This window comes from Trematomus bernacchii, unplaced genomic scaffold, assembly GCF_902827165.1.
Source record: "Trematomus bernacchii unplaced genomic scaffold, fTreBer1.1, whole genome shotgun sequence".
Classification (NCBI taxonomy): Eukaryota; Metazoa; Chordata; class Actinopteri; order Perciformes; family Nototheniidae; genus Trematomus; species Trematomus bernacchii.
Genome location: NW_022987648.1, coordinates 738,242 through 751,894, shown reverse-complemented (window position 1 = coordinate 751,894; position 13,653 = coordinate 738,242). Strand labels below are relative to the sequence as shown.

General features: G+C 45.4%; 1 protein-coding gene across 3 annotated transcripts in view; it reads left to right on the top strand.

Annotated features, from left to right (window-relative positions):
- Positions 1-5,823: 5,823 nt before the first annotated feature.
- insig2 (insulin induced gene 2) overlaps positions 5,824-13,653 on the top strand; it is a 9,645-nt gene continuing 1,815 nt past the window's right edge. The window contains exons 1-4 of one of the 3 annotated variants that reach the window (XM_034134254.1): positions 5,824-5,967; positions 6,791-7,000; positions 7,938-8,110; positions 11,181-11,305. In XM_034134254.1, coding sequence (XP_033990145.1) covers positions 6,879-7,000; positions 7,938-8,110; positions 11,181-11,305 — 420 coding nt within the window. In that variant the 5' untranslated portion in view covers positions 5,824-5,967; positions 6,791-6,878. Of the gene's footprint in view, positions 5,997-6,790; positions 7,001-7,937; positions 8,111-11,180; positions 11,306-13,653 lie in introns of all 3 variants that reach the window. The other 2 variants (XM_034134255.1, XM_034134256.1) reach the window with 2 other exon arrangements.

The window sequence follows — 13,653 nt, the reverse complement described above, 5'->3', positions numbered from 1 at the left end:
ACACACACACACACACACACACACACACCCATTTGTCATACAAGCGAATGATTCCACATGTCTGTATGTCATTATTGCCCTGAGTCTAATCTGTCTCAGATCTTTTGATGGATAAATGTGCATAAGTAGGTGAATTTAAAAATATTTCACTCATGTCAGCCTTATAATGCAGATTACTCAGGTCATCCCTAACATGTAACACATCACTGAATACAAGAGCAGCAGCCATTTTCCTTTGTTGCCCCCCTACCCTTTCTACAGTGTATTCTTCTGCCCGCAGTGAGGGACTCGGGGGCCGAGGTAAGAGAGGCTTGGCAAACAGCATCTCCCACATCATGGCTTTCTGGGGATTGGCGGAGGCGGAGGGTTAGGGGTTAATTATAGACGACAGAGAGGTCACAGGGCCTATTCTTTTGGAGCTGGGACCTGCAACGGTCCATTGGGGAGGACATTTATGACGAGGGCCCGGCCCCACCCCTCCGTCACCATCACTCACATTTAAACTGAAGGAGCCGACAGTGGGACTCCGTAGCATGATAATGAAAAGGCCCTTAGCGCTCGGCACAGGCAGGATGATGAATTGAATCCCTGGCTGATCTCTGGTTGCGTCAGGGGGCCTCCAGTAGCCCTTGACAACTAATCGAAAGCCCCGTACCCTCCTCTTGCCTACCAGACGTCCTTTATCACTCTCATTATTGGGGTTAAGTGAGTCTCCCATGGGACTATGAGTAGTACAGTGTATGGAACCTGCCAATTCATCTCATTGGATAATTCATTCATTGTAAAGGCATCAATGATTCACTGTGGAGTCTGATAATAGTAAGTAGTAGTCATGTTCACATCGTATAAAAGGCATTGAAGGTCTGCAGTCAGTTTTTATTCCAAACTAAAATGGCTTTTTAAGAAATGACATAAGTTAAGGCAGTGAAAAATGTTTATTAAAGCATACAATGATTGTATTCACAAACAATATTGTGTTTATCAAAGCCTGGTATATCTTCCTACTCAATCAATCAAAGCTTATTTATATAGCCCAATATCACAAATGTTACTTTTGTCTCAGTTTGTACAGAATATGAATACGAATACTCTGTCCTTGGACCCTCACATCGGACAAGAACAACTTCCAAAAAACGAAATGGAAGAAACCTCAGGGAGAGCAACAGAGTCTGTCCGTCTCCCAGGACGGACAGACGTGCAATAGATTCCGTGTGTAAATCGAAGAGATAATACATTTTACAGCGTGTTTACAAATGTTTGGAAATGCATGTGTCAATAAGAAGAAGATGAATCCAGGAGGATGTCAACAATCCTGTGGGAGCCATCAGGGAAGTAGTATGATGAGAGTCAGGCAGGACCACAGTGACAGGTTCAGCCACGACTCAGGATCCAGGACTCAGGATCCAGGATCCAGGGCTCAGGATCCAGGATCCAGGACTCAGGATCCAGGGCTCAGGATCCAGGGCTCAGGATCCAGGACTCAGGATCCAGGACTCAGGATCCAGGACTCAGGATCCAGGGCTCAGGATCCAGGGCTCAGGATCCAGGGCTCAGGATCCAGGGCTCAGGATCCAGGATCCAGGACTCAGGATCCAGGACTCAGGATCCAGGACTCAGGATCCAGGACTCAGGATCCAGGGCTCAGGATCCAGGACTCAGGATCCAGGACTCAGGATCCAGGACTCAGGATCCAGGACTCAGGATCCAGGATCCAGGACTCAGGATCCAGGACTCAGGATCCAGGACTCAGGATCCAGGATCCACGACTCAGGATCCAGGACTCAGGATCCAGGACTCAGGATCCAGGATCCACGACTCAGGATCCAGGACTCAGGATCCAGGATCCACGACTCAGGATCCACGACTCAGGATCCAGGACTCAGGAAAACAGCATTAGAATTGGAGGATGAAACCCTCTTTATTGGTCACACATACATGCACACAGCACACACAGTGACATTTGGCCTCTGCATTTAACCCATAGGGCTAGGAGCCTAGATCCACAACTCGGGATCCACAACTCAAGATCCATGACTCAAGATCCAGGACTCAAGATCCTGGCGTAGACAGACAGAAAAGAGTTTAGGGAAGCTGTGTTATTTGGAACATGAGTACACAGGTACAGAGAGAGAGAAGGAAGAATGAAGGTGTCCCCCAACAGTCTAAGCCTATGGCAGCAAAACTAGGGGCTGATTCTAGGCAGCCCTAATTATAAGCTTTATACGTTTCTTATAGGTCTTAAAGCTCCCATGTCATGCTTTTCCGGTTATTACCCGTCCCCTTGTGTGTTATGAAGGTTTTTATGCATGTAAACGGTGTGCAGAGTCAAAACCCTCAAAGTACACCCTGTAGCGAGTAAAACTCTAACACAGAAAATACCTCCCCAAAACGCCTCGTTGGAGATACGTCACTGCCCATTTGAGTCTTCCATTTAGTTCCGGGTACCCGCCTGATGTCATGCGGTACCCGGAACGAAATGGACCAATCCCGAAGAGCTATGGCCACACCAGCAGCGGCGTGTTCCTCCTCCAGAGGTTCGAAGAACCGGCATTTCACAGACGAAAGCTTCCAAAACATTGCCCAGTTTGAGGCCGGATATGCACAGCTTGTTTGGACCGTTTGGAGCAGGGGAAGATCTGGGTATACAACCTGTAAGTTTGCATTGTTATTTGTGTATTTACCAAACAAGACTGTTTAAATGTGTAAACTGTGTTGGACTGCTAAGCCATTGACACAGTGCTAACTGTGCTAACTAAGTTGCTAGAGTTTCCATATATCAACTGTAATATCAGCAGATGGCCTTGCATACATGTATCTCATAGCAGGAGAATGTCTGCATTCACACACACGGAATACTCATACAGTATACTGTACTGTGATTTACCGTACATTGTGACCGTACATATACTGCATGTAGCTAACGAGGCTAGCTGTATGCTAGCGCAAAACAATGTATTCATGCAAGTTACATTGTATGGTAGCAGAATACCCGTATACGATTGCAATTATAAACACGTTATTGCTAGCCTAATATGAACCACTAGCTTTTGTTCATAGTAGTTTTATTACACTGCATTATAGTTGCCTTTCCTCCAAGCTAACGTTCATATCGTGTTAGCTACCAAGGTAAACAAAGCTAGGTTAGCATATTAGCAGGCAAGCTGTTCATTACACAACTACTACTAACGAATCTAAAACAACTAAGTTTCTCTAATATTTTGTGATTTGCATTTGATTTCGTCCAGCCAGATCCTGGCGGACAATCCATGACGTGCTAAAAGGCACTTCTACTACTACTGAGGCGTCGTGCTAAAAGGCACCGCACCGACTGTGCGCAGGCAAGATGCAAGGAGGAGGAATGGATGATATACCGTGTATATATGTATATTTATGTTCATTTTGTACATTTCTAAAAATAAAGTTTAATGGAAATACTTAGTAGGCCTATCCTTTCTTCCCTGAATTCATATATAGCAAACCATGATTTGATTTCTCATCAAACTAGTAGTTTATAACGGGTAAAAATAACTTACTCTTTGTTATGAGCGGCTCGTAGGCCACAAAGACAAGGAGACATACACGAGTTTACAAAACCACGGCACATTTATTGTGGTAAATGCAGAGACAGGTGGTTGAGAGGATCGCAGAGTCTTCCCGCAGCCGCTTTGGAGAGAGACTGGGGCCGTAGTGTCCGGAGGTGTCCGTGATCGTGCTGATTAGCCTCTTCAGCTCCACCCCATCGTAAGACAAAGGCCCTGGGGCCGTCACACTCTTCTATAACAACAGTTAAAAATATATATGTATATAAAATATACGGCTGTGCCGACGCCATGATAAGACTGATGTTACGCTGAGAGCAGCCGGGAAAAGCACTGTTAGACATGGGCGCAGCCTCTCTGGTGGTTGACTAATCAGAACGAGTGGCCGAGCTGACCAATCGGAGCACACTAGGCTCACAGGGAGGGGGGGGCAAGAGCTCCAACGAGTCGTTTAGTGGAGAAAGTGAATACTGCTGAATACACATGCTTGACAGAGATGCTGTATGCGAAACCAATGTGAGTTTGGAAAATTGCACAGTATAAATCTATTTTAGTATACCTCAACAATGTAATTATGATCAGTGGAAATGGCCATGACATGGGCCCTTTAAGTGAAAAACGGATAGGTGTCCATTGAGCTCTATTGTCTGAACACTTTTGATAACACACCAGTGAGCACCACTGGGTGACATGTTCCTTCATGACCAACAACAAACATATGAATACAGTTCTGCTGCACGAAATACACACTAAAGCATCACATATGAAATAATCCTCAACGGAAAAAATAGTCCTTAACATATGCACCACCTGTTTCAGTAACAATTTCTAAAATCTACACAAAGAAATACGTATTTTGATCTTCCATTTGTTCTTCCTTCGTTTCCTAATTTTCGATGGAAAATGTCATTTATGGTAGGAATATATATTGAGTTTTAAAAGATGTATAGCCTATTGTACATGTCTGATAGCTGGATCTGTAATAACTAAGTGCAGCTGTAAGATCAAGAGTGGAGTAGGAAGTACAATATGTTCCTCTGAGATGAAGTAGGTTGGAAACATACAGCAGATGAACTGCTCAAAGTACATACTTTATTATCAAGTAGTGTATTTATGACAGACACTGTTCAAATGTATTGTTGGGTTTAGCTAATATACCACCATGACAAAGACCTGTAAGAGGAATATACAGTAAGACCTGTCACTGTGATCAGACAGCAGCACTGACCTGTGATCAGACTGCAGCACTGACCTGTGATCAGACTGCAGCACTGACCTGTGATCAGACTGCAGCACTGACCTGTGATCAGACTGCAGCACTGACCTGTGATCAGTCAAGAGGAATAGAACATCAGAGTCAGGACTGATCCTAAACAGCAGCAATATTACAACTGGATCTGTTTACAACTACAAACTAGAATGTGTAAATAAATAAATAACTTTTGTCCAAAAGAATAACTCTTGTATATAAGGCCTCAGTTCAAAAATCAAATGATTGTACCCTTCTCTTCCTTTGGACCATCACCGGCAATAACAGCAGTAGTCTTTTTCTACTGGGATTTGCATGATAAACCAGTTACGCATGATAAAGTTGACTTGGAAGTATGGTGGAATGAAAGAATACGGTAAGTTTGTTTAAATTCCAACTATTGTGTTGCCAGATATAATCCCTGAAACCTGGTCTTGAGCAGCAGACCTATGGTGGATACAAAACGGAATGTAAATGGGATTGAGGAAGAGTGATCCACTTCACACTGCAACTTTCTCACCTCTGCATCTCTGTAAATCTATTAGACCACAAGAGCAAATCAAACATGTAACAGAAGTGTGTGTGTGTGTGTGTGTGTGTGTGTGTGTGTGTGTGTGTGTGTGTGCGCGCGTGTGCGTGCGTGTGTGTGTGTGTGTGTGTGTGTGTGTGTGTGTGTGTGTGTGCAACTTTTGGAGGGTTTTGTCAATTTTACAAAAAATATAAAAAGTCATAAAAAGCACATGCTATAAAGAACACACACAGTAGCCTGATTCGCTCCAAATTAATACTCTAAACTACATCATTTCAAGTACAATCAACTCATTTCCAGGTTAAATATGTCATTATTATGTAACATTTACAATAGACTTTTTAAATATTATTATTTTGAATAAAATGATTTATGAAGTAAGTATTATCCAGCTGTTTGAGGTTCATCAAAGATAATAGAATTGAAACGTCTTTGATTGGTTCATCCATGGACCTCTAATCATGTGATACGTCTGCCTTGTGTAACGTAGTTGCGTCATGCGTCATGGCGAGTTCAATCATTTTGGGCAGCCGGAAGTAGTCACAGGGAGAGAAGCATAAGGCTAATTCATATTTTGCGTATTGCAGCATAGTTTAGTTTAAAGTCATGTGAAATGTCTTATCGGATTGTAACGTCTCTGTCAACATAAGGTAAGACCTTCCCCACAGCTCGTGCTGAGGTGGGTAACTGATATTGACCATTTTCGTTGAGCTAGCTAGCTATTACCTATAATGAGAGTAGCTAACTAACGTCAAGCTAACTAACTTTGCATATCCGCTGCCATCACAACTATTTGTTGTTAACGCTTTTTACGGTAATTGAGGTGTTTTGTTGTCTCTTTTGGAAGTATTTACCGATAGGTATTTACCGATAGTGCGTTGCTAGTGACAGACGGGTAAATGCTTTTGACTTCGTTTATTGATTAGCGTTTTGGCTCAAATCTTCAGGTTGCTGTTAGTTTCTATAGAATCACCGTCGATGGTTATTATTCTACATTTAAAGTTATAACATTTGTTTAGTTAAAAACGAACAACTGTTCACAGTGTGTTACATTGCCAGACACAGACTGGGGCTAAAGGTGAGTGCAGTACAGTTATCTAACCCCACCGTGCATGAGGTAAGGGACACACTGAACCTGCTCCCTCTGTATCAGCTGGACACAGCTTGGAGTGTTACTCAGGAATCATGAGGCCCCCCTCCATAAACAAAGAAACAAATGTATAACCATTCTTTAAATCTTACTGTATTGTTCACTTCTTTACCATGATAGCGAGCTAGCTAAATGTAAGTATTTTTCTATCCCTATCTGTTAGAAGAAATCCTTTGACGTTCTATCTCTAATGTGTTTATACTTGTATATATAAGTAGTACATACTTAAGTAGAAAGTGAATATTTAAAATAGCTGATGTAAATTGTGTTTCGGGATGGACTTTTTAAGTCTTTTGAATCCCCTGCCTGTCCTTGTTTTTCAGCTTGGTTTGGGATGTCAGAGGAGGACTTTAAAATCACTGGCGGATAAAGACGTCATTGAGCGTATATTTTCCAGACCTATGCTTATAAATGTCCCTAACACTGACAGCCATGAGCAACAGTGCAGGGACCGGAGGCCAGCAGGAGTGGTCGGGACCCGGGCAGACGCCGGGGCCTTCGCGGGGCCCCTATATTTCAGTCATCACTAACAGGTAGGGATGTGTATCGATTCCGGTTCTTATCGATTCCCCGTTTCGATTCCAAAATTGTAAAAGAAAGAGGTCAAACGTTTGGATAACAAAAATATCTTTATTCTTTTAAGCTTTAACTGACATTTTACAAATAAAAAATATACATACAAATGTATTGGACAATAGCTGTGCTTTATTTTAACTGAGCTATGCCTGTGGCAAGCTATTAACAGGCATTACACTGTGCCTTGTCTTTTTCTTTTTTAGTGTAGTGGAGCCTCACTTTAGAGCGTTTACCGCCATCCATCTTTGGTGTTATGAAGTGACTGAGCTCGTGAACTGTCTACGGGAGGGCGGGGGGAGCCTCGCTGCGGGGCAACTGTGGACCTCTGTCGCCTGTCAGCGCAACTTACATGATGCAGTTAAAAAAAATTAAGGGCGGTGCCAGCCGTCAACGTACCGAGCCGGCCGTCAACGGCCCGCTGACGACCGGCCGTTCTGTGATTCTCCAGAACACACAGATGACCAGTCCGCCCTTACCCTGTATTCCACCGGGTCACCGCGGCGCAGACGGACCCGGTGGAATACAGGGTCTACCGCGTTTAGGAACCGTTAAGCAGAACCGAAATTGTGTATTTTGTATGGGTACCCGGTACCCGGCATTTTCTTATCGGTTCTCATCTGGAACAGAGTTTCGGTTCCCAACACTACTAACAGGTTAGCTTATTCTCCACACAATTTTTGTTTTTGTTATCCAATATAGAATTTTAGTTTTTTTGTTGTTGCTATATGTAACATAGCTATGGGACATTTAACATGACATGTATGAGTCTGCTGGGCATTGGACGCAGTACACTGAATGTCTTTTGAGGCATGTCATGTTTATCAGTTTGCAGTGTAACACATAACAGTGGAGGAATGTACCCGGTCTCCTGACTGCTTTGCATCTGCGTTGTAGGACCACCAACCTGCTCATCCGAGGGGCCATGCTGTTCTCTGTGGGAGTCTTCCTGTCCCTGGTGCTGAACTTACTTCAGGTGCAGAGAAACGTTACTCTCTTCCCCCCCGACGTCATAAGCAGTATCTTCTCCTCTGCCTGGTGGGTGCCCCCCTGCTGTGGCACAGCCTCAGGTATGTGAACACTTATATGAGTGAAAGTCCCATGTAGTTTGCGTTTATCTCTAGGGAGGAATGGCCGGAAATGGTTGTCTCTGGTTCTTTGGTGAAATAGTGTAGGGGGGTGTGTAGTGTTTTCACAATAAATCTTTCCTTTTGCATATATATATATATATTAGGGCTGTCAGTCGATTCAAATATTTAATCGCGATTAATCGCATGATGTCCATAGTTAATCGCGATTAATCGCAAATTAATCCCACATTTTGTATCTGTTCTAAATGTACCATAGAGGAATATTTTGTAATACTCTTATCAACATATGAGTGGACAAATATGCTTTATGCAAATGTTTGTTTATTATCATTGGAACAATGACAAATATTCTCCTGAATATTCTCAACACAACAACCTGGAACCTCTCTCTCTCTCTCTCTTTCTTACACTCTCTCTCTCTCTCTCACACTCTCTCCCAACCCTGTCTACTTCTTTGCACTGAGCCAGTTGCTCAAACAGACAAGCCTGTTTACAGTTGTCGGCGAAATGCCAAAGCATGAGACTGAAGTTCCCACTGTGGGTCAAAATAATGCGCTGTGATGTGCAGTCGACACGTTGGATGTGATCCGAATGATCTAACGCAGCCCCTCGTCCTCCACAATGTTAAGCTGTAGCCACCCATTTAGCTATCGCTGTTGTTGTCCAGGCGTCTCCCCGGCAAACTTTCAAGCGCAAGGGAGCGGCAGGAGCGGGGCTGTCAGCATCAGCTGTGTGCTTGGCTTGCTGTTTCAAACACCTTTTTTTGTATCCATATCTCTCGCTGGAATCTCCCACCATCCAACTAACAACAACAATGTCAAGCCTTTGGGCTCTGAAACTACGGGACGGGCCGAGGACAAATACACATGTGTTAATCGCACGTTAAAATAATTAGTTTTTGCGTTAACGCGTTATTAACGCGTTCACTTGACAGCCCTAATATATATATATATATATATTATATAAGTGAATGTTTGAATGGACTGCAGCTCACTAAGAACAAGAAAGAAGTTCCTTTCTTTTGTATGTTCTAAATAAAAGATCTATTCTGAATTGCAAAGTGATTCTGAATCAAAGAATAAAAAACTTAGGGTCAGATTCCTTAAGATACTCACCCCTATCATATACAACCACAACTTCTAATCATAACTGTTTGACAACACTGCAGAGCTGTATTGTTTGTTTTTTTGTATGATGTAGATGCTGGAAAAAGATGTTCCTAGGCCCACACCTTTGACCCAGTGTATCAGTCTGTACTGCCCTCACTGAGCACAGACCAACCTTGGGCTGCTGTGCTCTCAGTGTTTTGTCTCCCTGTTCCTGCCGGTTGGCAAGCGCTGTGTCACTTTGTGTCTGCAGCAAATGTCTTTGTCAATCCTCCGGCCGTAACTTCAAATACATCTTCAGTGTTTGTCACGAAGTTCCAGCTATTCTGTGTTCTCATTGTGTTTCGATTCCGTGCTCCAGAAGTCTTCCATTACAGTAAACACCACAAATATATGTAGAAAAGGGCAATGAGATATTCATCTTAAAATATGAACTGCAGAATTGTTACATACAGGTCCTATGAATGCACAGCTCCAATGTATTTAAAAATGCATCTGTAAACCAGCATAACCACAAGCACATGCACACAGCCTTGCATACTAGTGCACCGCATGCCCACAGGCTCCACTAGCTGCCATTATTGAAATGTGGTCCCCTGGGAGCAGAGCTGTGGATAGTAATACAGCGTTCCCCAGCTGCTCCGCACTAAACACAACAGCCCGGGGCTCTCTCCCTCCCCAGACACACCACGTCGCTTCCACTTGTTGCTACCACACACACACACGCACATACGCACACACGATGCTTAGTCCCCCAGGGGAGGGCTCCTGTATTTTGTTGACTCATTGCTAAAATGAATCGGTTTTGAAACCACATTGGGTAGTTCAAAGGTTGTAAGGATGTTAATTTGTTTTGTTTTTTAAATATGGCTGTAGGCTTTCTCAAATGTTTGGTAAAAAAACTGTGGCAATTACAGTTGAAATACATTAGCCACATAATCATTCATTTATTGACTCACACAAGCTGACCATGAAATGGAAAGAAAAACACGTTTATAATAGGTTGACCTAAAATATATAACAACTTTATGTAGCATAGCAAATACATCCAGTCTGTTTGTAGTTTTTGTCGAACAAGAAACGGTCGCTTTTGTTCACACTACGAGCAACGAAAGCAGCAGAACTGCTAAGCTACACTATCGCTGAATTGATTCAAGTTTTTCGAGTCAAGTTTTTTTGTCTTTCGCCCGCTTATGTCAGTAACTGGCATTTGGAACTGGATACTGGCAAAAATATGTTTTTCTTCCAATAGTTTTGAGTGAAAGGAATAGTGAGGAAAGAGAAGGTGATTCTTTGTAGCTTCACTGCCTCACGGCACAGAGCACTGAGGAAACTTTGACTTTTGACTATTGCTTTGTCGCGCGTCCTGTGAACAAAGGTTTATCAGTCACATGAAACATGGCTCTTTTGATCCTGGTCGGCCCGTTCAGTATTCCCTCTTTGGTTGAGTGCTTCATCAGAATTGAATTTATGCTATCTGAATGCCTATTGTTTTTATATATTCAGTTTTTTGTTTTATTCTCTCTACAACTTATTCAATATTAATAAAGACAAGTTACTAGAGAACACAGTTAGTTGGAAAGAAAATAGCTCTCCACTGATTTTCCGCATCGCATCGCATCAATGACCACACATATCATAGAGAATGAACTACAAACTTCATTATTAACAAGCTCTGAAACAGAATGAAAAATAAAACATGATTTCAACTCTCAAGGTGGGAACCCAAAGGAAGTCACTAGAATCATATCCAGCACATAATTGTTCATGATAAGCCAATAACCTTGAAAGTCTCTTCATTCTAGGAAAACATATGATTGTTTATTAAGATAAAAGTATGTTTGAGTAATGAACTAGTAAGTAATAATAAAGGTTCTTCTCCCAGCCCCACCCACATGATGATCAGAGTTGGTCTGTGTTCATGTGTCCTCTGTCCCCTGCAGCGGGCATCGGGCTGCTGTACCCCTTCATCGACCGGCGCCTGGGGGAGCCTCACAAGTTCAAGCGGGAGTGGTCCAGTGTGATGCGCTGCGTGGCCGTCTTTGTGGGCATCAACCACGCTAGTGCTGTATCCTTGACAATCTGTTGTCTTTCTGTTCCATATGTTAGTAAGAAAAACAAAAAGCCTGAGTAAGACTCCAGTAGGTTTCAATAGTTTCATCCCAAAACCTTATTTAGCTTCCTTGTTCCTTCACTCGTCCCTCCCTTATGTCTGAGCTCATCATGTGAGGACAGAGGAGTCCTCGGGTATGAAACGTGATAGCTTCTTCCCTCCAGAGTCACTTTGAAACCACTTCCTATCCAGATGGATGTGCACAGCCTTATCACGTGTCACTGTCTAATGTTTTGTACCAACTGTTTGATATTAGGTATTGTATATCCACCAGCTAGCACCACTATTACAAATCGTAAATTAGGATTCAAATCAAACCATTTCTAGGATTTCCCTATACATATTCTAACAAAACAAAAAAGTGCATAAAACATGTAATGTCTTAGATCATGCTTTACCATTCAAAGCAGCTCAGACGGCTGTGGGCGGAGCTTTGGTACTCCTGTAGTGATAACACTTCCACCTGCACCTGTGTATCCTCCCTCCTCCCTCCTCCCTCCTCCCTCCTCTCTCCTCTGGATACCTCCTCCCTCCTCTCTCCTCTAGATACCTCCTCCCTCCTCTCTCCTCTGGATACCTCCTCCCTCCTCTCTCCTCTAGATACCTCCTCCCTCCTCTCTCCTCTGGATACCTCCTCCCTCCTCTCTCCTCTAGATACCTCCTCCCTCCTCTCTCCTCTGGATACCTCCTCCCTCCTCTCTCTTCCCTCTTCCCTCCTCCCTCCTCCCTCCTCTGGATACCTCCTCCCTCCTCCCTCTTCCCTCTTCCCTCCTCCCTCCTCCCTCCTCTGGATACCTCTTCCCTCCTCCCTCTTCCCTCTTCCCTCCTCCCTCCTCTGGATACCTCCTCCCTCCTCCCTCCTCTGGATACCTCTTCCCTCCTCCCTCTTCCCTCTTCCCTCCTCCCTCCTCTGGATACCTCCTCCCTCCTCCCTCCTCTGGATACCTCCTCCCTCCTCCCTCCTCTGGATACCTCCTCTCTCCTCCCTCCTCTGGACGCCTCCTCTCTCTTCTGGATACCTCCTCCCTCCTCTCTCCTTTGGATACCTCCTACCTCCTCCCTCTTCCCTCTTTCCCCCCTCTCTCCTCTGGACGCCTCCTCCCCCCTCTCTCCTCTGGACGCCTCCTCCCCCCTCTCTCCTCTGGACGCCTCCTCCCTCCTCTCTCCTCTGGACGCCTCCTCCCTCCTCTCTCCTCTGGACCCCTCCTCTCTCCTCTGGATATTTCCTATCTCCTCTCTCCTCTGGATATTTCCTATCTCCTCTCTCCTCTGGATATTTCCTCTCTCCTCTCTCCTCTGGACGCCTCCTCTCTCCTCTCTCCTCTGGACGCCTCCTATCTCCTCTCTCCTCTGGACGCCTCCGCTCTCCTCTCTCCTCTGGACGCCTCCTATCTCCTCTCTCCTCTGGACGCCTCCTCCCTCCTCTCTCCTCTGGACGCCTCCTATCTCCTCTCTCCTCTGGACGCCTCCTATCTCCTCTCTCCTCTGGATGCCTCCTCCCCCCTCTCTCCTGGACACCTCCTCCCCCATCTCTCCTCTGGACGCCTCCTCCCCCCTCTCTCCTCTGGACGCCTCCTCCCCCCTCTCTCCTCTGGACGCCTCCTCCCCCCTCTCTCCTCTGGACGCCTCCTCTCTCCTCTCTCCTCAGGATACCTCCTCCCCCCTCTCTCCTCTGGACGCCTCCTCCCCCCTCTCTCCTCTGGACGCCTCCTCCCCCCTCTCTCCTCTGGACGCCTCCTCTCTCCTCTGGATACCTCCTCCCCCCCTCTCTCCTCTGGATACCTCCTATCTCCTCTCTACTCTGGATACCTCCTCCCCCCTCTCTCCTCTGGATGCCTCCTCTCTCCTCTCTCCTCTGGATACCTCCTACCTCCTATCTCCTCTCTACTCTGGACGCCTCCTCCCCCCTCTCTCCTCTGGACGCCTCCTCTCTCCTCTCTCCTCTGGATACCTCCTCCCCCCTCTCTCCTCTGGACGCCTCCTCTGTCCTCTCTCCTCTGGATACCTCCTACCTCCTATCTCCTCTCTACTCTGGACGCCTCCTCCCCCCTCTCTCCTCTGGACGCCTCCTCTCTCCTCTCTCCTCTGGATACCTCCTCCCCCCTCTCTCCTCTGGACGCCTCCTCTCTCCTCTCTCCTCTGGATACCTCCTACCTCCTACCTCCTATCTCCTCTCTACTCTGGACGCCTCCTCCCCCCTCTCTCCTCTGGACGCCTCCTCTCGCCTCTCTCCTCTGGACGCCTCCTCTCGCCTCTCTCCTCTGGATACCTCCTCCCCCCTCTCTCCTCTGGACGCCTCCTCC